The sequence below is a fragment of the Mizuhopecten yessoensis genome, unplaced genomic scaffold (assembly GCF_002113885.1).
Source record: "Mizuhopecten yessoensis strain PY_sf001 unplaced genomic scaffold, ASM211388v2 scaffold2435, whole genome shotgun sequence".
NCBI classification, from domain to species: domain Eukaryota; kingdom Metazoa; phylum Mollusca; class Bivalvia; order Pectinida; family Pectinidae; genus Mizuhopecten; species Mizuhopecten yessoensis.
Window position 1 is genome coordinate 374,314 of NW_018404545.1, and position 26,974 is coordinate 401,287.

General features: G+C 41.0%; 1 protein-coding gene across 1 annotated transcript in view; it reads right to left on the reverse strand.

Moving 5' to 3' along the window:
- LOC110445986 (FK506-binding nuclear protein-like) overlaps window positions 1-26,974 on the reverse strand; it is a 56,743-nt gene that overhangs the window by 23,348 nt on the left and 6,421 nt on the right. Inside the window, exons 2-3 of the mRNA XM_021490909.1 lie at window positions 1,714-1,772; window positions 556-784 (exon numbers count right to left, since the gene is read on the reverse strand). Coding sequence (XP_021346584.1) covers window positions 556-784; window positions 1,714-1,772 — 288 coding nt within the window. The remainder of the gene's footprint in view (window positions 1-555; window positions 785-1,713; window positions 1,773-26,974) is intronic.

The following is a 26,974-nucleotide window of genomic DNA, read 5'->3' on the forward strand; positions in this document are numbered from 1 at the left end:
TATACACGTCAACCATCCACATATCGTTTATAAATGTATATTACTATTGTCATTACGGACGCTACAAGAACAACGCGTCTTGAAGCGTACAGCCACTTTAATTTAGACCTCACATCACCAACAGACAACAGTAATGTATTTTATTCTCCTGTCAATACCGATGTTACCGGTACACTGCTGATACGCGAGAGTGTCGGACCAGCTTAACTGGGAAGTTCTAGCTGCATCGGAGAAACCATCAGTTTTCATTGCGTTGGAAACGCCGTCAATTTTTCATAACTATTTGTCTTTGTCTGGAGAACAAGTCGGTGAGTTATAGAGCTGTCTTCTTATATCAGCAGAGAGATAAATAAAGATTAATCAGAATTTGTCAGCCTTAAATTTCCTAAAAAGAAATAGTTTCTGTAAGAATCGGATGAAAACGAGGCTGTCATCGAAAATGCATTGGTCGGTTTAAATGCTGCTCGCATTATCCACGCTTATGAGTCTCGTGAGATTCATGATGTCAGGTACGTTTAAGGTAAATGTGATATTCTACAATGATTAAAAACTTACCTAGTGCAAGTTCTTTTAATATTTCCGGGTGTTTCTTCAATGTTGATAAAACGTCTTCAACAATTTCTTCGAAACTGAGGTTATCTAACATCGTGTTGGCTTCATCGGAAATGACGTCATTTTGATGTAAAAGAGGGGGTGGCGGGGGAGGTATATAATTCACCGGAACCTGCACCACATTAGCTTTTGGTTGTTGCTGTCTCAGCTCCTCTTCAAGATTCAAAGGACTCTAGGAAAAGAAGAAAAACGGCGGAAATTAGTTTGGTAAACAAATAAAGAAGAACATTATGACATAATGTGAAGCAAATCAATCTTGTACTAAATTTAACATTTAGGTTTTTTTTTTTTTTAATTCAGAGACTTAGATAGGAACAACTTCTTTGTCGTAAAATGAGTTATTTGTGTAAGTTGTTTACTGTCGAAACCTCAGCATGATATAACTTCTTGCTACCACTACTATTATACGATGTAACGAATGTGTTCAGGGTGGTGAGTATAAACAGTGTACCTAGTATGTGGTAATTTATATTATTGAGAATAAAAAATCGATAACCCTCGTCATTATGGTCAGACTACAGGGGGCCATATATCTGATCTTGGCACTGTGGTATCAGATTGCTGGGAACAACAATGTCAAACGGCGTAGATAGATTTCATTATGTATATTACCTACGTAATTCTAGTTTTGGAAATTTAATATATTGGAAACGTCGAGGGAAATAAAGTGTGGTTAGAAATGTTGTGATGGAGCGTTGAGATTTAGTGTGGAAATAAGCTTTAAGGCAAAGTACTGGTGGCCATTGACACTGTTTACCTGCCACCAAACCTTAGTTTTTGCCTGTAAGAACGGGCGGCATTGGCCATGCCGCCGTATCATCAATTGAACCCAAAACCTTGAATTGTCAGTGGTAATGTCGTAGTAAGCCTTGTAACTTCCTCACACTGGGGAATACACTTATGTATGAATAATTTAGTGTGGCCTTCAAAAGTACCGGGACATCAGCATTTAATAGGTGTTCCTGTAGTACTTGGGTAATCATGCAGCAGCTTTGGTACAAAAAGTCGGCCCTCATAAGTGATAATCAAAGAAGGACCAACTCCATTTCTATTTACTTCCAAAAAATGTGAATTAAACCCTGCAAAACTGGCTAATCATACCCGAGGGCGCATTTGGTTTGCGTTCCCCACGTGTCCCGGCTCCAGCGGTGCCGTCAACACTGAAATAGAGATAAAACGAAATTAGAATTTGTGTTATGTTCTTGAGCTCTGTAAGGAATCCGACCACACACAAATATGTCAATTCCATCAGGACATACTGTGGTGAAAATGAATTAGGATCGCACCAATGGATCGTACTAGGCGATGAATCCGAATAGAAACGGTTACGTCTCAAACATTTAGCTTTGCTTTTAGAGTGTTCAGTTAGGCGACCTGGATCTCGTGAGTAAACTGAGGACTTTGAGTAATGATCGTTAGGTTTACTTCTGATCGATACAAGTTTTGTTTCTTGTGAGTAGTAGTCATCATAATGAAGCGACGTGTTGAGGTTATTACACGTGAGATCTGGGGCACTTAATTGTATGTAAAGATAATTACACGTGAGATCCGGGGCACTTAATTGTATGTAAAGGTTATTTCACGTGAGATCTGGGGCACTTACTTGTATGTAAAGGTAATTACACGTGAGACCAGGGGCACTTACTTGTATGTAAAGGTTATTACACGTGAGATCTGGGGCACTTAATTGTATGTAAAGGTAATTACAAGTGAGATCTGGGGCACTTAATTGTATGTAAAGGTTATAACACGTGAGATCTGGGGCACTTAATTGGAGGTAAAGGTTATTACACGTGGGATCTGGGGCACTTAATTGGAGGTAAAGGTTATTACACGTGATATCTGCGGCACTTAATTGTATGTCAAGGTAATTACACGTGAGATCTGGGCCACTTAATTGTATGTAAGGATTATTTCGCGTGAGATCCGGGGCACTAAGTTGTATGTAAAGGTTATAATACGTGAGATCTGGGGCAATTAATTGTATGTAAAGGATATTACACGTGAGATATGGGGGACTTAATTGTATGTAAATGTTATAACACGTGAGATCTGGGGGACTTAATTGTATGAAAATGTTAATGCACGTGAGATCTGGGTCACTTAATTGTATGTAAGGGTTATTACACGTGAGACCAGGGGCATTTACTTGTATGTAAAGGTTGTTACACGTGAGATCTGGGGCGCTTAATTGTATGTAAAGGTAATTTCACGTGAGATCTGGGGCGCTTAATTGTATGTAAAGTTTATTACACGTGAGATCGGGGGCACTTAATTGTATATAGAGGTTATTACACGTGAGACCAGGGGCATTTACTTGTATGTAAAGGTTATAACACGTGAGATCTGGGGTACTTAATTGTATGTAAAGGGTATTTCACGTGATATCTGGAACACTTAATTGGATGTAAAGGTTATTACACGAGAGATCTGGGGCACTTAGTTGTATGTAAAGGTTATAACGCGTGAGATCTGGGGCACGTAATTGCATGTAAAGGTTATTTCACGTGATATCTGGAACACTTAATTGGATGTAAAGGTTATTACACGTTAGATCTGGGGCACTTAATTGGAGGTAAAGGTTATTACACGTTAGATCTGGGGCACTTAATTGTATGTAAAGGTTATTGCAAGTGAGATCTGGGGCACTTACTTGTATGTAAAGGTTATTACACGTGAGATCTGGGACACTTAATTGTATGTAAAGATTATTTCGCGTGAGATCTGGGGCACTTAATTGTATGTAGAGGTAATTACACTTGAGATCCGGGGCACTTAATTGTATGTAAAGGTTATTACACGTGAGATCTGGGTCACTTAATTGTATGTAAAGGTTATTTTACGTGAGATCTGGGGCACTTACTTGTATGTAAAGGTTATTTCACGTGAGATCTGGGGCACTTAATTGTATGTTAAGGTATCTGGGGCACTTAGTTGTATGCAAAGGTTATTTCACGTGAGATCTAAGGCACTTAATTGTATGTAAAGGTTATTACACGTGAGTAACAAGGGATTTATTACACCCGAGCGAAGCGAGGGTGTAATAAGTCCCGAGTGACGAGAAATCCTGCAATAACTGGCTTACTGAATGCTTCCCAACTCGAACAAAACAGAAAAATTAAGTAAAAAATGTTCACCTGGACAATCTTATTACCTACCCTACACTGCAAATAATTTACATGTACCTGTGTGAGTGAGTACTAATCAGAACCAGGTAAGTTTGTCTTTATTCTCAATAGCCCAGTCTGAGTGTATCCTTCATAATGGATACAAGTGTTTTTGGATTACTATCCAGCCCCAGTGTCAGGGAAGGTAAGGAGTGTCTGTTCAACAATTAGAACAAAATACGGGAAACAATGATGAATTTCTGACNCCCCCCCCCTAATTTTAAATGTGTCAACTAAGTTTACCCTTTCCACTGTATTGACTTCATCATTACTTACTTATTGATTATCTCCCCTTTCTTACAGCATTTGTGACCACAGTCCACTGGACACACCCCTTTCATGTGTGCAGTGGACTGTGGTAGCAAGTGATTTATTGCCCACCGTTTTCCATTGTGAGAGGTGGGAAGAATGCAGTAATAGTGTTCACGACATAATATTCCTATGTCTATCACACAGTAACTACAGCTCTATCTTCGAGTTAAGCTTCCTATATTGTTGTTAAAGACATAATCAAATATATGTTTGCATTACGGTAGAATATGTAACTGGGGCGAGCAAATGTTTGTAAAATGATAACAAAGAACACGTTTTGCCTAAAGTTATTAGATAATTTAGTTATTTATTTTCGAATCCCAAGGTATATATTTTCCACCAGAATAAACCAATATTTTGAATACATCTATCATGTGCCTTTCTTTGAGTTGTAAGATCAGACACATAGTTTAGTTACGTTATTGTAAGCCCTCTAAAACACCCTTTTAAAAATAGAAATACCAAAAATAAGGGCTGTTTGCCAAGTTTCATCTAATGGCACGTGTATAAGCTGACCTTTGTGTGTAACACGTGACATTTCCTACACGTTCGAATAGTGACGTATGCAGTTCCTTTTATGTTATCTCCAAAACACTCAGCGACCAAGTCAATTCCATAAATGGCGGATTTTATGTTCACCGTAACCGGATATTATGCTATTCTTCTCATCATCACAGGGTGAGATCTATTTCCGGTAACAATTGACACCTCCATTTCGAAATGGATTTTCCACGACGAGCCATATCCGGATTATATGGCAGGTAGTTTACGTGTGAAACAAAATGTTTTACGAAATGAGTAATAAAGGTTAGGACAATTCAAGCTAAAGTGGCAGAGCAGATATTGTTCTAGTGACTATGGGGTGCTTTTTATTACGTATTTGTAGTTCATATTTAGTATGGAAAGTCCATACATGATGTCACTGTGAAACCGTTAACAAATATTTTTGTGACATATTTTAAATGCACTTACTTTTGTAAAACTCCTTTTTGAAACAGGAATTGAGCGGGCGTTATTAAAATAAAGAACCCTTGCACAGCGATGGGAAATAGTTATGTTCATTTTACATGACCATAAAATTAGGGAGAGAAAACTGCCAGATTGTCTGAATAACTACCTCAGAGTCTATAATTTAAACGAAGATTTCGGAATATTTTGATATCGAACGCACTTTTTAACAGAATATAGTTACTCATTCAACAACATTTGTAGGAACTCTCACATTAAACCATATAGATACCCAGAGAGGACAATAGAGACACAGAGAGGACAAACCGAGTCCCAGAGAGAACATACAGTGACCCTCAGAGGACCACTGAGACTTAGAGAGGACCACGGGACCCAGATAGAACAAAGAGAGACCCAGAGAGAACATACAGAGACCAATAAATAACCATACAAAGACCCAGAGAGGACCACACAGACCCAGATATGAACATACAGAGACCCAGAAAGGACCACACAGACCCAGATATGACCATACAGAGACCCAGAGAGGACCACAGAGACCCAGATATGACCATACAGAGACCCAGAGAGGACCACAGAGACCCAGATATGACCATACAGAGACCCAGAGAGGACCACAAAGACCCAGAGAGGACCATACAGAGACCCAGACAGAGAGAACATACAGAGACCAATATATAACCATACAGACACCCAGAGAGGACCACACAGACCCAGATATGACCATACAGAGACTCAGAGAGGACCACAAAGACCCAGATATGACAATACAGAGACCCAGACAGAGAGAACATACAGAGACCAATATATAACCATACAGACACCCAGAGAGGACAACACAGACCCAGATATGACCATACAGAGACCCAGAGAGGACCACAGCGACCCAGATATGACCATACAGACACAGAGATGACCACAGAGACCCAGACACAGAGAACATTCAGAGAGCAATATATAACCATACAGAGACCCAGAGAGGACCACACAGACCCAGATATGACCATACAGAGACCAAGAGAGGACCACAGAGACCCAGATATGACCATACATACACAGAGATGACCACAGAGACCCAGATATGACCATACAGAGACCCAGACAGAGAGAACATACAGAGACCAATATATAACCATACAGAGACTCAGAGAGGACCACACTGACCCAGATATGACCATACAGAGACCCAGAGAGGACCACACAGACCCAGATATGACCATACAGAGACCCGGAGAGGACCACACAGACCCAGATATTACCATACAGGGACCCAGAGAGGACCACACAGACCCAGAGATGACCATACAGAGACCCAGAGAGGACAACAGAGACCAATATATAATCATACAGAGACCCAGAGATGAAAACAGCGACCCAGATAGGACCATACAGAGACTCAGAGAGGACCACACTGACCCAGATATGACCATACAGAGACTCAGAGAGGACAACACAGAGACCCAGAGGGGACCACACAGAGACTCAGAGAGGGCTACACAGAGACTCAGAGAGGACCATAGAGACCCGATATGACCATACAGAGACTCAGAGATGACAGCACAGAGACCCGAAGAGGACCACACAGAGACTCAGAGAGGACCAAAGAGACCAATATATGACCATACAGAGACCAAGAGATGACCACGGAGATCCAGCGAGGACTACACAGAGACTCGAAGAGGACATACAGAAACCCAGAGAGGACCATAGAGACCCAGATATGACCATAAAGAGACCCAGAGAGGACTACATAGACCAATATATGACTATACAGAGACCACACAGAGACCCAGAGAGGACCATAGAGACCCGATATGACCATACAAAGACCCAGAGAGGAGAACACAGAGAATCAGAGAGGACCACACAGAGACTCAGAGAGGACCACACAGAGACACAGAGAGGACCACACAGAGACTTACAGAAAACACCAGTTTTATTAAGTCACGAAGGGGCCATTGTTTCTTGTCCAGAATCCCGTAATGATAGAATTATAGCTTGCCTTTAACAAAATCAAAGGATTTTAGTTTGACACGACAATATCTCATTAATCGTTATTCCTGGTTAATCACCAAATATTTATAATCTGCATATCACTCGACTACCTAACACCATGTGGGAAAAGAAAAAGTTGCTAAAACACGTGCAAGCAAACAATCAAGACATCAGCAATCAAGTGGTTTGGATTTTACGGAGCAGAACATCGCATAATTCATCTTACACATTTTATTTAACATCCCAACAGAAACTTCCTTCCGAGGGGCCACTGTGCACTTTTCTTGGAGCTCCTGACCTTTATATGTGTGAAAAAAGAATCGGCAATGGTTTGGTTTGGTTTGGTTTGGTTTAATTTTGTTTAACGTCCTATTAACAGCTAAGGTCATTTAAGGACGTGCCTCCATGTGTGTAGTGTATGCGTGCTTGCGTGTGTGTATTCAGGGGACAGGGTATATTGGTGTGCTTGCCTCCTTGTGATGGCGCGGATCTGATGCCGACTTTATAGTGCTATCTCACTGAAATACCATGCCGAAGACACCCAGCACAATATTCCACCCGGTCACATTATACTGACAACGGGTGAACCAGTTGTTGCCATTCCCCTAAATGCTGAACGGTTAGCAGGGAATAACAACTACCATGTTTAAGGACTTTGGTATGTCCCGGCCTGGGGACAGAATCCATTGCCTTTCTCACCTAGGTGAGGTGTTGCCATCAAGGTGCTAGGAATTAAAGGTAGTTAAAAGTAGAAAGAAAGATAAAGAAACCAAATATTTCATGGGTGCAGCAGATTTATTTTGGTCGCTTTTGTGCCCCTAAAAAGAGGTCACTAAAGCAAAACCGCAATTCTGCAGGGGGTTCCCGCACTAGTCGCCTCCTACGATACAATGCAGGGGGTTCCCGCACTAGTCGCCTCCTACGATACAATGCAGGGGGTTCCCGCACTAGTCACCTCCTACGATGCAGTGGGTAACAGCAGGTGTATTCAATTCCCGATCCCCAACCTGCAGGGGTGGAATCGGCAATGACCTACAAGTTTAACGGAGTATACTTGTTTGACCCCGCAACTGCCGACAAACAACTCCACATGTGGTGTCAAGGACAGACTCTTACGTACGGTATACATGTGTAATATAGTTCCGTTCTTCATCATCCTTATCCATACATACATCGGAAGCCGTCTATACGTTCGCGGCGTAAATGTTGTTCTTTTAACTAATGGTCTGTTAGCTGTAAACTGTATGTCAATGGCGCCTCTTTCATTAACAGAACTGAAAATTACTACCTACAAGTTAGGCATTTTGTCTCACAAATATTCTTTCATTCATAATGTAAGATAATGACAGGGTTAGCATCGACAGGAGATTCAAACTTGTTAACCAGTAATTTTCAGTGAAAACTGAACGTGTTTTATGCCCCGGTCGCACATCCACGGATCGTCTCGCCGGATCTACTACGGATGGAAACTCACGGTCCGCTAAGATGCACCACAGTTTGACTATGGATAGGGTCTGGTTGACAACGGGGAGTGATATGGATTGCTACGGTTCAGTACGGTTTAGTACGGAAAGACACGTGCCACGGCCTATGCACTGCGGATTAACAACGGTTCGCTACGATTTTAGTAACGGTCTGGCACTGATTCGTACAAACTCACACGGAGCGCCACGGACCTGCCACGGTAAGCAATCCGTATACAAACTCTAGCGCTCGCGTGTTCCCTCCACAACTTAATTTCATTTTTAGTACTGGTTAATACAAATACGTAGTTCAACGTAACTAACCGTACCGATCCTTGATGACTTGAGGCTGGAGAAGTACGGATAATTACGGTTTATTACGAACTACAACGGATTAGTACGTTCAACTACGGATCAGTAAGGATGTACTACGGTGGTCTGATCCGTGGTGAATTTTTGAACTACGGGTGCTATAGATGTTCACCGGGATTATCTGGGGTATACCGTGGCCAGTACCGTGACAGTGTGACTGGGGCTTTATACCGTTTGAACATGTTCAAAAAATTGCCATGGATATACAAGTACTACTACGATTGACCCAGGATACAATACGGACAGCTAATTATATTGTTATATACTTCTCACAACTTTACGAAAAATCATGCTGTAAAACTGCAAGTGATATCATTATTACATGTCTGTAGGCATATATATATTTGAATGGAATTGTCCTCCGCCATCTTGTACATATGAATTTTGAATATTTAATTATGTATGTTTGTAACCTATATGCTGTATTGCATTTGGATATATTAAAACTTGAAAAACTTGAAACGGACCACTACAGATTGCCACGTATGATGCCGGATCGTATCCGTGGCTAATCCGGCGTCCGATCCGTGAATATGAGACCGGGGCATTAAGCCCCAGTCCCACTGTCGGTACAAACCGGGGACAACTCTGGGTATCCGTAGCGAGTCCGTATTGGAGACGGGATAATCCGTGTTGATCCTGGGTGATCCGTAGCTCGTTACGGTTGTTTTAAACTGTTTAGAAAACCGTAGTCATACCTTGACAATCCGTGATGATACCGAAGTGGAACCTGGATGTATCGTGGCATATCGTGGTGGTCCGTAGTGGTATTGAAGTAGTGTCGGTATCTACCGTGGTATACTCGTAGTGACATCTTAATATACCATAGTTATACCCTAACAACGCCGTAGATAACTGTTTTCGGGCCAAAATTGGAGAGGTGGCCACGGTTTGCCAGGGTATATAGAACCGTTAACATCTGGGGTATGCCGTGGCCAATACCTTGACAGTGTGACTGGGGCTTAAACTCATCAAGCATCTCCAAATTCCGAGTGTTCAGCTCTGATACCACGTATCTGCTTTGTAGCCATTGATTTTGTCGTTACAGAATATCTGTATCAACTGATCCTGCTGTCCTGTGATCTCGGAGTAATGTTTTAATTTAAGATAGAAATGAATCGCGCGGCAGCGTTAAGGAAACAGTGACGACATTGTTCGCGAGTAGGCTCTTTGATAGACTTCAAAGCACACCACTGTTTATCAGCATCGCGATTGGAACCAATCAAAAAGCTACATTATAACGCTGAGCCTTCAATTTCGTACAATCGGAGCCCAGACAAAACGAAAGCCAAGGAGTATTTGACATTAAAACGTTAATGGGATAAGTATTTTGAAAGGTAGTCAAGTTATTGCCAACTTGACAACCGTTATTTCTCCTAATCAACACCCATTCAATAGCTAAACCAAAACCTATATGTTCCGTGCAATCGTGAACCTACAAAGATATCTGTTTCTACTGTGTACCTGATAAGAGTAGGACACGACAAAAATGTCAGCGTTCACGTATCCGTTGTTAAAACAAAAGTTCAACAGTAACATTTAGCAGAGAAAGGGTCTTTTTATAACCATGATTGCAAAAGCAGCGAGAAATCCCACAGTAGCTCGTTCTTCTCGTTATATTGATGTCTAACCGTAATGTCAATATCCGTTGACCGCTCGCGCGCTTGTTTGGTAATTAGAAAGGATTTAAGTCGGAAGCCACATGTGGTACACGACGACATGCTTGAAACATGACAACACCAGTCGACGTCACAGGGACCTGATAATTTGTTACAGCTATAAAGTAATTTTACACGTTTTAGGGGTTTAGATCAATTTTCGGTAAAAATGCCACGCCCAAAGATGATAATATCCTAAAACGTGTAAAATTACTCTAAACGTCTTAGCTCAGGCCCAAATACAGTTCAGTGTAGCAAATTATCATGTCCTTCTGGTCGACGTAACAACCAACGATTTGTTTTATATAAATGTAGCGGAACTGGAATCGGTCGATCGTCGGAGTTCGGAGGGTCCCTGGTTTGAACCCCGGCATGGCCGTTGCATTTCTCTTTCTCCTGTTACAAACTTGGCGAGCATGCCAATCCTTTTTAAAGGCACTGGGTGAATGATTAGCAAGGGGATATCCGAATCGGGGGCGAAGACTTAGAAAAATGAGGGAGGAATGTAGCGGAACTGGAGTGGGTCGATCGTCGGCGACCAGGCAGCTCAATTGGTTAAGCGTCCGTCTAGAGTTCGGAGGGTCCCGGTCTGGCCATTGCATTTCTCTTCTCTTTCTCCATCAAAATGACGAGACCAGTCGGTGTAACAAACCGCTATTTGTTTGATTCGGCGTAACAAACAACGATTGTTTGTTATTAACATCAAAATGACGAGACCAGTCGACGTAACAGCCAACGATTTGTTTGATATTAACATCAAAATGACGAGACCAGTCGACGTTACAGCCAACGATTTGTTTGATATTAACATCAAAGTGACGAGACAAGTCGACATAACAAACAACGATTGTTTGATATAAGCATCAAAATGACGAGACCAGTCGGCGTAACAGCCAACGATTTGTTTGATATTAACATCAAAATGACGAGACCAGTCGGCGTAACAAACCGCTATTTGTTTGATATTAACATCAAAATGACGAGACCAGTCGGCGTAACAAACCGCTATTTGTTTGATATTAACATCAAAATGACGAGACCAGTCGGCGTAACAACCAACGATGTGTTTGGTACAAATATGTCTTACTTCCTTTTACTTAAAACCCCATACAAATCGCCTCCTTACGCTACTTTTTTTTTTACAAAAATCCAAAATTAGCATTTGAATCGCAGTAAGACATAAAGTATAATTAGCTATTTAGAGATGCAGTATCTAAACTCTGCTCCGTGTAATTAATGTATTGCTGGGTATGCAAACCTACTGTTAATCCTGTGCGGAAATATTGTTATCTTCAAACAGGAGTAGGGTAAAATGGTGTATATTTGCTTAGTTCGAGATAAAGCAACAAAATTTCTTCGGCATAATAATTTAACAGAAATGGTAATCGTCTTCAGTATGAGTGACGCACTATCAAAAAGGTTAATTAGAAGTAAACAATGTTTTCAAAGAATTAGATTTTGCTCGTGTATGTTTTTCTTTCGTCAAGGAGAAAGTAATTTGACACCTTCGGCAAACCAAGTTTGCAGATGGCATTTCTAAATGAGAATGTCAAGATGTGGTGTATTGAGTTCAGTCACTATTCTAAATAATTCACGCGAGATTGGATGTATCCCAAACCGTTGGTGATTTTAATTACTTAACTATAAATCAGGCCTTGTGACTGATTTATTGTCTGTAAGGAGGCGGAGTTAGTTACAACTTGCCCTATGTTACACGTGCTGTTCAATACTAAGATATTGTTTTAACTGAAAAAATGGGTAATCGGATTGGTAGACTACATCATGACACGAGGCGAACTCGGAACATGACATTTTTGTAAACCATTCCTAGCGTGAGATATTACGACAACCTAAGCAATGTACACAGGTGATTTCTAACATTGTGGCACGACATTTTGATAGATTGTAGATAACATGATTGTTTAATTGTGTCCCTATAATGCTTACATTTCGGTACCGGTATTGGTTCTGTCTGTTTAATTGTGTCCCTATTATCCTGACATTTCGGTACCGGTATTGGTTCTGCCTGTTTAATTGTGTCCCTATTATCCTGACATTTCGGTACCTGTATTGGATCTGTCTGTTTAATTGTGTCCCTATAATGCTGACATTTCGGTACCTGTATTGGATCTGTCTGTTTAATTGTGTCCCTATTATCCTGACATTTCGGTACCTGTATTGGATCTGTCTGTTTAATTGTGTCCCTATGATGCTGACATTTCGGTACCTGTATTGGATCTGTCTGTTTAATTGTGTCCCTATAATGCTGACATTTTCGTACCGGTATTGGTTCTGTCTGGTGATGAGTCAGATACTTCAGTATGTATCTCACAAATGTCAAACTACGTTGACTTTCGACCTTTGCATTTCATATGAATGTGTCTTTTTGATATTTGAGAAATAATACCTTTACAATCCGTTACGCTAGTAACCACCATGCAGTAATTCCTGGCGAAGGTCTGGCCCTATAACAAGCGTATATCGGCGGATCGCTTGACAGAGACCGTGGCCATCACATCCATTTTACCACAACAAGATTTCGCAGATATATCTAATGCAGTTTACATGAATGTTGGCGAATATATTCCGGGATCCATGTAAAAAAGATTGGAATCGGGAACACATCACCGGGATGTGACGTCTCGAGTCTAGTGCCGCCATGGTGAGGGGCGTCTAAAGAATTCTGGGTTTTCAGCATCCTGGACATGCTATTGAATAGACTAGACTTGTACACCGTACCTTTCAATTTTCTCGTTTAGTCTGCCATTTCCATGGTGTCAGATTGTGTGCCTTTGGTTAGCTCAACATCTAAATAATAACAATAGTAGTAATAATAAACAATACTAAACTGTTTCACAACAATTGACAAGGCCCTGATTGCTGCGTACGCAAATATAACCATTCCTTACATTGCTGCCGATGGCGATGAGGATAAAGATATCTTTGACGAATAGCCACGTATGAAAAGAAATTGTCCCACCTTCACAGGTACATTCCTCTCTTTTTTTTGCTATGGAAGAGACAAACCTATCTTTACCTACATAACGAAAGACAACTCACGTGCGCTATTCTCCTAATAACACCATCCTCGTGTCATTTCTTTATGTTACACATTTCATGCGCCTTTGATTATATCGAGATGCGTTGGATTCATCACCATACCAGTTATTTATCCCTCGGCAGAGAATCGTGCTGACTTTATAACTCCTAACTTTGGGTTAAATCTAAGATTAAAGAAGTTGATCAATTGCCACAAAATGGCTCCACATCTCGAAGAAATAAATTTGTCAGCGATGTAAGAAAACTATCGCATATAAATTATCAAGGATGACTATACCCTATCTTCGGATACATAGATTCGGGTTTTCCCCAAATTCGGTGCCACCTATCTACGTATATTTATCTAGCAGCGTCATATTAATTTCAAAATTCCAAATGTCTACCTGAAAGTCCGTCCGTCAAAAAGTCCATCTAGATCGAAAACGTCTACAGTTCTGAAAGTCCATGTTTCTGGTCAATCTGTTTGTTCTATATACTTCTACAGACTCTCGTCAAACAATGCAAGACAACAACGCGGTGCCCAACAGTACACACATTGGTTAACAATAAAACACGAGCACTTGATTTGAATATTAACACGCCACTTCTTAGCCGTTCGTTATCCTCTTGTTTAAAAAGTTCTCTAAAACACGGAGACGAGATCGGTTAACTAATCGTCAAAACACGGCAATATCCAAGGTATGCGCTGAGATGGGATTTTAATCCCATCAAACAAATTAATGTTTAATCAGCAGGTTTGTGCGGCATTAGACGTCACGGCAGCAGGCACTGCCTTTAAAGACACCATTAAAGATTAGCCAGCGCTCTATCCTGTATAAAACACTCTAATATGGAGCGACGTGGCTGTCGAAGTTTCCCTAACAAACACCTCGATATCTGCGTCATCAGAGTGTCCGTCTTAATCTGCCCACTAGCTCGGTATTAAGGAGCATAGTCTTCCCATTAATATTTCAATACCGTTTAGGTCATCTTGTGTTTTTGTGATTTGTGTTAATTACACCAGGAAACCGCTGACGTTATCTTGCTAGCACTGCTGTGTGTTTTATCTGTACTTGATAGTGGAAATCAAGGAAGCAGAAAACCGGAATAACTCAACACAAAGCTTTGTTGTTGCTTGATTAATGTCCCCCCCCTCCCCTAAAAGAAATTCCTTATTTAGCATTAGAAAGTTAGTTTAATTATATTTATGTCAGGATTATCTGTAAATGGTGTGTCAAAATCCCGAACGTTAGATATGATTAAACAATTGATATTTTCCCCAACTTTTTGGTTGTGACCAGCCCACATCATTATTATTAAAAAATCTTATCCTAATATAATTTCGCATAATGTAGCCACATGAAAGACTATCAGCTTTGATTTAATAATCTGACACATTAAACCACAAAACTTAAGGGATGACTTTTGGTTTCCAGAATGTTATAATTAATAATTGGCCGAAAATGAAATCGATCACTGTATTGATTGTTTTGATAGTTGACTGTGGGATAACACGTAAACTTACGATGGACTGAACACACATTATTATATAAAGCACTACAATAATGTACTAACATTGAACACGGAAGGTTGAGGACAACATATTCCCTGCTGTTCAATAGGATGAAGAATCCTAAGAAGACATGACGAGAAACCCTCCAGTTTTCCACTTAAGTTGGATGTGTATAGATATAAGTATATAGTATGACTAGCAAACTCAGCCACAGGCATAAGATTATAACAACTAAACTATACATCAGGAGGTAGCAAACGAACGGACCAATCACCGTCAGCCTCTTAGGAGGTAGCAAACGAACGGACCAATCACCGTCAGCTTCTTAGGAGGAAGCAAACGAACGGACCAATCACCGTCAGCCTCTTAGGAGGTAGCAAACGAACGGGCCAATCACCGTTAGCCTATTAGGAGGTAGCAAACAAACGGACCAATCACCATCAGCCTCTTAGGAGGTAGCAAACGAACGGACCAATCACCGTTAGCCTATTAGGAGGTAGCAAACAAACGGACCAATCACCGTCAACCGCTTAGGAGGTATATGTATGTATGTTTTTGTCCATGAATAAGGTATAAAAAATCAGCCTTTTATGGGGTTAATGAACTAGGTACCAGAAGAAGCACCTTAATGACCGTATGGCTGTATATGGCGGAGGACGTCAACATCGTTACACAATCGCTATCACACCCGAGAACAGAACCGACTGCCCTTTGTAACCAAGTTGCGTGAAGCCGATTATTATTCCATGCTGAGAGATACGAAACCAATCTTTGTCTCCTCCAATTACCAACATGACACGAACTGCGTCGCACGTCGGCCGTGGTCGCGAGCTGATGACCCCGTTATATCACTGTTACATGGAGGCAATGCAAAACCATTCGCAAAATTAATGGCGGTCTGAAATGTGAATTGCCTTTCTGACAAAATTAAGATTAAATTTCGTGATTGCACGAAATACATAGTATAACCTAATGGAAATCTGGCAAGGAACATGCCAAACTTGCAATCTATGTCAGTGGTGTAAGACGAACATGCTACGATAATGAAATAGTGGTCCATGTTACAGTAGTAAAAAACAGTGAAATGTACCAGTGATTTTAGGGAGTTTGCTAAACCAGTGAAATGTACTTGTGGGGAGTTATACTATTGATGTATATATTAATGAAATGTATTTGAAGTAGGTTTTTGTTACAGCATGTGTGCCTGTCTACGTCTGTTTCTGGTAAAACGTGCCCCCTCCTCCTTGTCACATTTTGTTTACCACCCTAAGTGAACGTATACATGTGCTAATTTGGTGACGCATTGTAGGGCGTTCCAAAAAAGACCAAGCACAAACCACAGCGCCATAGTGTCACACAATAGACCTATCGCGATACTTAGTTAATTTGACGTCTCTTATAGATCTTTGAGGCATGTGTTGAACCTGTATTGTTAGTCAAGGTATCTATTTAGGTTCATTTGAGAACAGAAATAAGACTTTAACACTATCAACCAAATATAGACACCAATTAATTATCCACCAAGTCACGTTCATCACGAGGTGCCAAGGTCATTACCTCCTCGTCGAATTGCATTCGAAACTTTGTGTTGTTAGTAGATTCCGCATAACTGATACAATAAAATCGAACTTATTGGCTCAGTCTTACAATAGTTAAACAACTACTCTAGAGCATTTCCTCATTCACAGGATTGGTAGACCTATTGTTGTATTTGAAAAGCCAAGCGGAGAATAGAAAACAAACATATGGCAGGGAATGCAGGCTCTGCGTCTTCGTAACAAATGCAGGTAAAATACGAGGGGTTGCGTGAGAAAATAAACAATTCCGTTTAGAAATTTATTCCTTTTATGGGGTTAATGAACTAGATACCAGAAGAAGTTCCGGTTTAGGATATCCATCTCCGTACTTCTAGAGCTAACTTCGTGAGGGCCCTCAGCCCTTACAGTGCATTTATTGTGATGTATACACCCGACCATTCTCAGTATCACTGCAGATACATTGTATATCGATACGGTACAGCAAGGCCTCATGGATATAAAACGCTAACGACGACATACTTCAGTGTAAATCATACCTACACGTGTAGAACGTCCTCGATATGTTCTGCAACCATTTACCTAATGCTTTATCTTAAAAAAATGTTGAAACTAAATTAAACAACGCATGTAAATATTACGATCACGCGTGACTAACGCGTGGAACATATGACGTATAGGATTACAAGAGTAAATATGGTCGGCAAATACGTTGATATAAGACTATACTACATGTAAATGTGGCCGGTACGTATTAATATAACTACCACGTGTAAATGTGGCCGGTACGTATTAATATAACTACAATGTACCACGTGTAAATGTGGCCGGTACGTATTAATATAACTACCACGTGTACATGTGGCCGGTACGTATTAATATAACTACCACGTGTAAATGTGGCCGGTACGTATTAATATAACTTCCACGTGTAAATGTGGCCGGTATGTATTAATATAACTACCACGTGTAAATGTGGCCGGTACGTAATTATATAACTACCCCGTGTAAATGTGGCCGGTACGTATTAATATAACTACCACGTGTAAATGCGACAGACATGTGTAAATATGACTGACAATTACATTTGTTGTAAATGCAGGGTAGCGATCACGAACTTGAGTCGGTATAACCAGGAGTCAAACTAGCGTAAAGGCGCAAGTACACCGAGGTTTGAAAACTGTCCTCACTACCGACCGGGGCTGCTGTCATTGCTGTTTAATTGTTCACTCATTAACGAGTGATTGCTTTATTATAACAATATTCCAATAAAGTCATATAAGGCGTATTTTGCCTAAAGCAACATCGAAAATAGCACCCAAGTTTACCGAATGTCATTCTGATAGCCAGAATGTCAATACTGTCCGACATTGTATCTGTTAGTTAGGTATCTGTAGGCTGCATTTACTTGTTTCTGAAGTTCTGAGAAATTAATTACAAGGCGAGATATATTCATTAACAGTAAGTTAGGACTTTATCGAGCGTAGCTAGCTGTCCTTGGAAGAATACAAACATTCCCTGACACTTGTCAAACATGGCCGCGTCACAGTGAATATATCGATGGTGCCTCTTACTGTGACGTCCGGATCAAGAAGCCCTCTATTTGCCTCCCTCCTACGCAGTGTGGACATAGTTAGCTGTCATATTTTCGAACTCAAGTACTTTTTCACAGTGATGTATTTTCTGTTTCTCTTAAAAGCAATGGATACATCACCAGTCTAATTTGAATGGACTGTTTGTATAACGGAAGCGGAAACGTTCCTACCCAAGCGTCCGTCCCTGACGGCGATCGTTGTTTATCCATGGTAACCAAGGAAGCCGAGTAAGCTCCAATGGTTGGAGTAACGTTTATATATAATCAGGACATCTGTCAATTGCAATAATGCGTAGTTGAAAACCACCTTGAAAATTCCCTTCCCTAATTAGCTCTCAGTCTGCCTCCTCCACACACCAGGGAGACCTTCTTTTATCCCTTCCGTCCATTGGTACAATCTGATTTCAACATGGCGGGTAACTCGCATACTCCTGGAGGACTTGTGACCGGTGTATTAACCTCGTCTAGTAGGAATCGCAATGTAGTACACTTTGTAGTTGATTTTAGCCAGCAATGCAATACCGGAAGTTTAGGATAGGATAGTGCACACGTTTTGAGTAGACGAACTTCACTTGAGGACATGAACACGTTACAAGGCAACACAGAATAACATTCGGTCTTTGGCATGACTGGTGAAAAGCGTTCAAAACTTCCAATCGCTGGCTCACCTTACACCGAGGGGATCGAGTTATAGCGCTACCGTGGTATAGTGCAGGTCAATAGCATTACCATCTTATTCTAGAAAGAACTTTTATCGTAAAAATGTTGGCTTCCATTTTATCACGCGGACAGATTCCCTATATTGACGATATGGACATGTATGCCAACCACGGCCATATTAGCTACCTGTAGTTGTAACAGTATGACCATAATACGATATGTGAAAATCGGATTTGTTCTCTTTCTTAAGTAAACAGGCGTTACATCCGCCAGGATCTACTTCACGTTAGCAATTCACCCGTATCCCGCACTAGCTTACATTTTAAAGAAATGCAGCTTTTTCACCTTTTATCATGGTTATATATGATTCGATTAGAAGGATCACGTGATAAGACCATAAATTCCCTAACACCATATCCGGGTTGTTGCAAGTATTTCAATCTGATCTAATTCCGTGATATATATATAAATGACAACCTTAACGACTTATTTTATAAATAGAAACAATAAAAACCTAAGCACACATCTTTAGGTAGAAACAATCTTATAAAAAATCGACAGAAAGTTTAGGTAGAGATAATCATATCAATAAAAGGACCTGAATCAGAAATGTTCAGAGTAGGTAAAACAACGTATAGCGAAGTAAAGACTTGAACAAGAGCCAAAAGGCAAGCACAAACACATGGATTTATGTAGAAACAGTATTCACGATACCATCAAAACCTGGCACGTCCTTACATGACCATGGCCCACTTGTATAAAACATCTCGACTCTTGAGATTTCCTCAAGTCTAAGATTTCCAATAGACAATACATTGCTTGATATTTTCCTTAACTTTGAGATGAGAGTGTGCCCAGAGCTGTTAATTGGACGTAAAATACAAACAAACCATCAACCCATGTATGGATATCGTGTACACTACCATGACCTGTGTACTACCACAGATACCTGTCAATCATCGCTGTCCTCATGGCCAGCGCGTGGGGACACTAATTGTATATGAAAGGTTTTATAATCGCAATGGTACGTTACGCTGATAGGGACACACAGCCTTCAAACGCCGATGTCCATAGCGGGAACAATGACCGACTAGATGTCATTGTACCTCCGCTGTCCTGTATCATTGAATTGGGCGCGACCTGAAAGCCGTTATCGACCTGACATGGTTGTCACTCCCACCCTCATATAATCATCCACACTCCAGGACGGGGGCCATCCTATTGTGGTGATGGCGGTCAGATCGACAACGGAAATGCTTAATTCCAGTAAATACGAAGGATTAATTTTTCAATCGAACTCGCCATGTCAGTTTTACATTGAGACATCCGGTAGGGTTTCGTCTAACATCTAGCCCCTTGTTACGTTCTATTTCGAAAATGCTTTCACATTTTACCAGCACCGTGTATCTATAGATGTAACCAGATGCATGATGGAGATTAGGATGTCATACTCAGAAAATAGATTGTCATAATTAGGAAACTCGTATGTATAACGCCTACTGAGCTTGCATTTGTCGTTTCTTTTCAGCACATCATCTCTGTGAAGTTCTGGTTCAGACTATAGGCCTACACACATTCTTATATATCCTCTTGACTATTTTCATATCGCTGATCACATGATCAAAGCCATATCGCTGATCACATGATCAAGGCCATATCATTGGTCACATGATCAAGGCTATATCGCTGGTGACGGCTACTTTAATTTATTGATCATATGATCAAGGCTACATCGCTGATCAAAAGACCATTATCTAATGAAGAATATCTCATCAATAATGAACTTTTGACGAGGTCCTTACGTTGTTTATTTTTTTTGTATAGAAATGTAATAGTTACTTTTATATCTTGAAAGTTTGCCGAATGAATCGTTGTCTGCGACCATACAGATGGACAACAATCGTAGCACCTAGTTTATTGTTGACTATGGTGATTCGGCCCTGTGGAAAGGATGTTCTGCGACCTAATTAGCAGGATTATTTAAAAGGCTAATTCAAATCTATATATTTACATTTGCATGACATTGTCACTATATAGCCTCTTTGAGAGCTGTGTCGTTGATGGGACTTTAATAACCATGCCGCACGAGCCATAATTACCATGCCGCACGAGACACAATTCTTAGCGTATTAATTACAACACTGACCGGAAGTACAATATCCAATGTAAATAAACATGACGGCTACTGAAATATCGCTGGGCATTGTGAGATTTGATAATGTCATTGTAACTTTATGTGCAAAATTACAAATAAAATAAAAAACACTTTTATTACAACGAAAACAAGACCAAGGTCTGCAATATCGTACAAAATGCACATCGGTTGAAAACACCAATGCCGGCAATGGAAACAATTTTAACGCTCATGCAATTTATCAGAAATATCGTCTGTTACACTGCACTGATCAACAGGGGTTCGTTATAAATGTCTGAAATACACATATTCTATAGACCTACTGACACATATGTTACAGACCTACTGATGAGTCACAGCACACATAAACATTCGTCATTTCAGACATTTGTAACGAACCTGTGCTCCGTCGCTAGATCACTCACTTCAAACGCAACTGTATCAGTTTCACGCGTCTCGGATCCACGGTTCCTCAGTTTCAGACGACATGTCAAATAACGATGCTTTTATAGAATCTACCGATTGTTGTCGGGTTCCCATATAATCAACAAATACATTCACGCCTGGACTCTTCACAAAACGAGCAAAGAGAAAAGTTCGAATTAACTTCCAAAAATAACTCCCTCGTGGAGGTCAAGGTCCCATTCACGGTGTTCACTGTATTTATCCATGCGCGAAATTTGTTCCGGGGGAAAATCGAAACAATTTCAAATCTAACTTTCAGCTCAGATTTCTATTGAAAAACTGGAATCACCCTATAGACATATCATACGCAATTGTATTGATACTAAATTGTGGAATAAATTTGAAGTGTTTGTTAAAATGTCAAAGTACTACTTTGTTTGCCAATCAGCACGCGACAATACGCTGTTCAAACTATTGAACGAAATTGTGTGGACTGTCGATAAGGCGGGCATTTTTAATTTTAATTATAAATTATAAGTTAAAAAAGAACATAAGAGGCAGAGAAAACGTAAATATAAGTATTGAACTGTTTTTGTATGATATTTATGATCTATTTGAATGACACAGCTTTGCAAGCAAACAAATCATAATGCGCTAGCGCGCATTATGTTGTTTGCTTGCAAAGCTGTGTCATTCAAATAGATCATAAATATCATACAAAAACAGTTCAATGCTTAAATAAACTGAGAGGGTTGCATGCACGACACCATTCCTCGATCCTGTTCACAGGACGACCTGGTTTACCTGTAGCCAATGTCAATATTGACCTGATAAAACGATGTAAATCGACCCATACACACTCATTTTACCGACACAACAAATGAATCATCGATCACGAGAAGCACTCCATACTAATCAGATAAAATAGTCCAAATAATTATTGTAATGTGTCTTCTACAATATGTCCAACCACTAAGATGCTGTCGACTGAGCAAAAGTAAGCCGCCATCTTACCGATCCAATGGTATCGGCTGACGAACCAACGACATTCTGATTCCTTTTTATTTACTCCTTTTACAAATATATAGTAAACAAGTATTAATTGTAATGGTAATGTTTCATTAATTTCTGTCAAATGGTTTTTGAGAAATGTGTCGGACAAATTGAAGTTAGAAGAAGAAGAAGAAGAAGAAGAAGAAGAAGAAGACTTAATTACAAATGTCTAGAAATGTAATAACAATTTAAGACAGTAAACATTGTATTCCTGTTTAAGAAATACATTGTAGCGGGATTGATCTAGAGCTTTCGTCTAGAGTTCGGAGGGTCCCGGGTTCGAACCCTGGTCTGGCCGTGCATTTTTCTTCTCCTATTAAAACATTAGCCCTCAAAATCATCGTCACCTCGTGTCTCGTATTAAAAATGGTAAGACTAATAGACTAAACATGTCAGCTCTGAAGTCAAGACTGCATGACAGTTGTTAATTGGGTTTGAGGACAACTTCTGTTTTATTAATGACTAGAGCGTATGGTATAGTTACGTCATCGAGTGTGTGTATTTAAGCGGTTCACAACCATGGTAACAGCATGCATTGAACTGATACATAATTTAACAGCACTTGCTTCCTGTGACAAGAGCTTGGATAGTCTACTAACTTAGGCCTTCAAATGGTATAAATATCGATTTTTTTCAAACACATCTTTATTATTCTTTTAAAATATATAATCTTCTGTCATCCGAAGACTATTACAAATGTCTATTGCCAAACGCAATAACATATATATTATTTACAGAGTATCGACACCGTTACAGTATATCATCAGTTCACCTACAGAGACGAAACACCCAGAGAGTCATCTATATCCATCTCCCATAGCTATGTTAACATACTACACGTATACCTCAGTCAATCTATGCCTCTGACCGTCTAAAGGAGGCGAAACTTTCACAGGAAAGCAGAATGGGTACGCTAGGTACCGTCCACAGAAGGCGAAACAGGAAAACAGAATGGGTACGCTAGGTATTGTCAACATGAGGCGAAACAGGAAAACAGAATGGATACGCTAGGTATCGTCCATAGGAGGCGAAACAGGAAAACAGAATGGGTACGCTAGGTACCGTCCACAGAAGGCGAAACAGGAAAACAGAATGAGTACGCTAGGTATTGTCCACATGAGGCGAAACAGGAAAACAGAATGGGTACCGCTAGGTATTGTCCATATGAGGCGACACAGGAAAACAGAATGGATACACTAAGTATCGTCCACAGGAGGCGAAACAGGAAAACAGAATGGGTACACTAGGTGTCGTCCAGTCAGGAGGCGAAACAGGAAAACACAATGGGTACGCTAGGTATCGTCCAGTCAGGAAGCGAAACAGGAAAACAGAATGGGTACGCTAGGGATCGTCCAGTCAGGAGGAGAAACAGGAAAACAGAATGGGTACACTAGGTATTGTCCACAGGTGGCGAAACAGGAAAACTGAATGGGTACGCTAGGTATCGTCCACAGGAGGCGGAACAGGAAAACAGAATGGGTACGCTAGGTATTGTCCACAGGAGGCGAGACAGGAAAACAGAATGGGTACGCTAGGTATAGTCCACAGGAGGCGAAACAGGAAAACAGAACAGGTACGCTAGGTATCGTCCACAGGAGGCGGAACAGGGAAACAGAATGGGTACACTAGGTATTGTCCACAGGAGGCGAAAGAGGAAAACAGAATGGGTACGCTAGGTATCGTCCACAGGAGGTGAAACAGGAAAACAGAATGGGTACACTAGGGATTGTCCACAGGAGGCGAAACAGGAAAACAGAAGGGGTACGCTAGGTATCGTCCAGTCAGGCGGCGAAACAGGAAAACAGAATGGGTACGCTAGATATCGTCCAGTCAGGACGCGAAACAGGAAAACAGAATGGGTACGCTAGGTATTGTCAAAATGAGGCGAAACAGGAAAACAGAATGGGTCCGCTAGGTATCGTCTAGTCAGGAGGCGAAACAGGAAAACAGAATGGATACGCTAGGTATCGTCCATAGGAGGCGAAACAGGAAAACAGAATGAGTACGTTAGGTATCGTCCACGGGAGCCGAAACAGGAAAACAGAATGGATTCACTAGGAATCGTCCACAGGAGGCGAAACAGGAAAACGGAATGGGTACACTAGGTATCGTCCACAGGAGGCGGAACAGGAAAACAGAATGGGTACGCTAGGTATTGTCCACAGGAGGCGAGACAGGAAAACAGAATGGGTACGCTAGGTATTGTCCACAGGAGGCGAGACAGGAAAACAGAATGGGTACGCTAGGTATTGTCAAAATGAGGCGAAACAGGAAAACAGAATGGGTACACCATATGAGGCGACACAGGAAAACAGAATGGATACACTAAGTATCTTCCACAGGAGGCGAAACAGGAAAACAGAACAGGTACGCTAGGTATCGTCCACAGGAGGCGGAACAGGGAAACAGAATGGGTACACTAGGTATTGTCCACAGGAGGCGAAAGAGGAAAACAGAATGGGTACGCTAGGTATCATCCACAGGTGGCGAAACAGGAAAACAGAATGGGTACACTAGGTGTCGTCCAGTCAGGAGGCGAAACAGGAAAACATCCATATGAGGCGACACAGGAAAACAGAATGGATACACTAAGTATCTTCCACAGGAGGCGAAACAGGAAAACAGAAGGGGTACGCTAGGTATCGGCCACAGGAGGCGAAACAGGAAAACAGAATAGGCACGCTAGGTATCGTCCACAGGAGGCGAAACAGAAAAACAGAATTGGTACACTAGGTATCGTCCACAGGAGGCGGAACAGGGAAACAGAATGGGTACACTAGGTATTGTCCACAGGTGGCGAAACAGGAAAACTGAATGGGTACGCTAGGTATCGTCCACAGGAGGCGGAACAGGGAAACAGAATGGGTACACTAGGTATTGTCCACAGGAGGCGAAACAGGAAAACAGAAAGGGTACGCTAGGTATCGTCCAGTCAGGAAGCGAAACAGGAAAACAGAATGGGTACGTTAGGTATCGTCCAGTCAGGAGGAGAAACAGGAAAACAGAATGGGTACACTAGGTATCGTCCAAAGGTGGCGAAACAGGAAAACAGAATGGGTACACTAGGTATTGTCCACAGGTGGCGAAACAGGAAAACTGAATGGGTACGCTAGGTATCGTCCACAGGAGGTGAAACAGGAAAACAGAATGGGTACACTAGGTACCGTCCACAGGAGGCGAAACAGGAAAACGGAATGGGTACACTAGGTATCGTCCACAGGAGGCTAAACAGGAAAACAGAATGGGTACGCTAGGGATCGTCCAGTCAGGAGGAGAAACAGGAAAACAGAATGGGTACACTAGGTATCGTCCAAAGGTGGCGAAACAGGAAAACAGAATGGGTACACTAGGTGGTACCGTCCACAGAAGGCGAAACAGGAAAACAGAATGAGTACGTTAGGTATCGTCCACAGGAGGCGAAACAGTAAAACAGAATGGGTACACTAGGGGGTACCGTCCACAGAAGGCGAAACAGGAAAACAGAATGAGTACGTTAGGGATCGTCCACGGGAGCCGAAACAGGAAAACAGAATGGGTTCACTAGGTATCGTCAACAGGAGGCGAAACAGGAAAACAGAATAGGGACGTTAGGTATCGTCCACAGGAGGCGAAACAGGAAAACAGAATAGGTACGCTAGGTATCGTCCACAGGAGGCGAAACATGAAAACAGAATAGATACACTAGGTATCGTCCAGTCAGGAGGCGAAACTTTCAAAGGAAAACAGAATTGGTACGCTAGGGTAGCAGTGTACAGTAGGGGGTTGTGGCCATGGGTGATATTTTTGTTAAATGGCTAACCTCTGTATAATGATATGTAAAAAAAATATAAAAATAAAACTGTACTAAAATTGGTATAAGCATGATGAAGTGGGCTATGTGAGCTTCACATTTGTAAAAAAGAAAGAAGATTTTTTTGGTTCGAGAATAAAATTTTGGCCATAATCCGAAAGCGTGCGTACACATGAAAAGCTAGCTTTACAGGAGGTAAAATTTTGACAACAGCACACGACGCAAAATTGCAAAAAATCAAGTTTTACAACTTTACTGGGACCCAGATAATTCTGCAACCAGGTAGGTAATCTTTAATTTCAGACAGAGCTTAGGAAAAAAATTACTAGTTGCGGGGGTCAAATTTTGGGTTAAAAATAGCAATTTTTGGCATTTTTTGGTAATTTTTGATGTGGTAACCATGGTTTTCACACAAGTGACATACATAGAAAAAAGAGGTTTATACACTTCTCAGTACTTTATATGTATTGTAAATGTAATGCAGTTTACAAATATATATACATGTATACATGTGTTGTGTAGGGTAAATCCGCCGGGTTTACATTTCCTCGACATGTGCCTTGTTTATCAGAGTCGGGCCATTTCTACTGTATTCTGCTACCTAGGTATCGTCCAAAGAAGGCGAAATTTCACAGGATAAAAAAAATGGATAAGCTAGGTACCGTCCACAGGAGGCGAAACTTTCACAGTAAAACAGAATGGG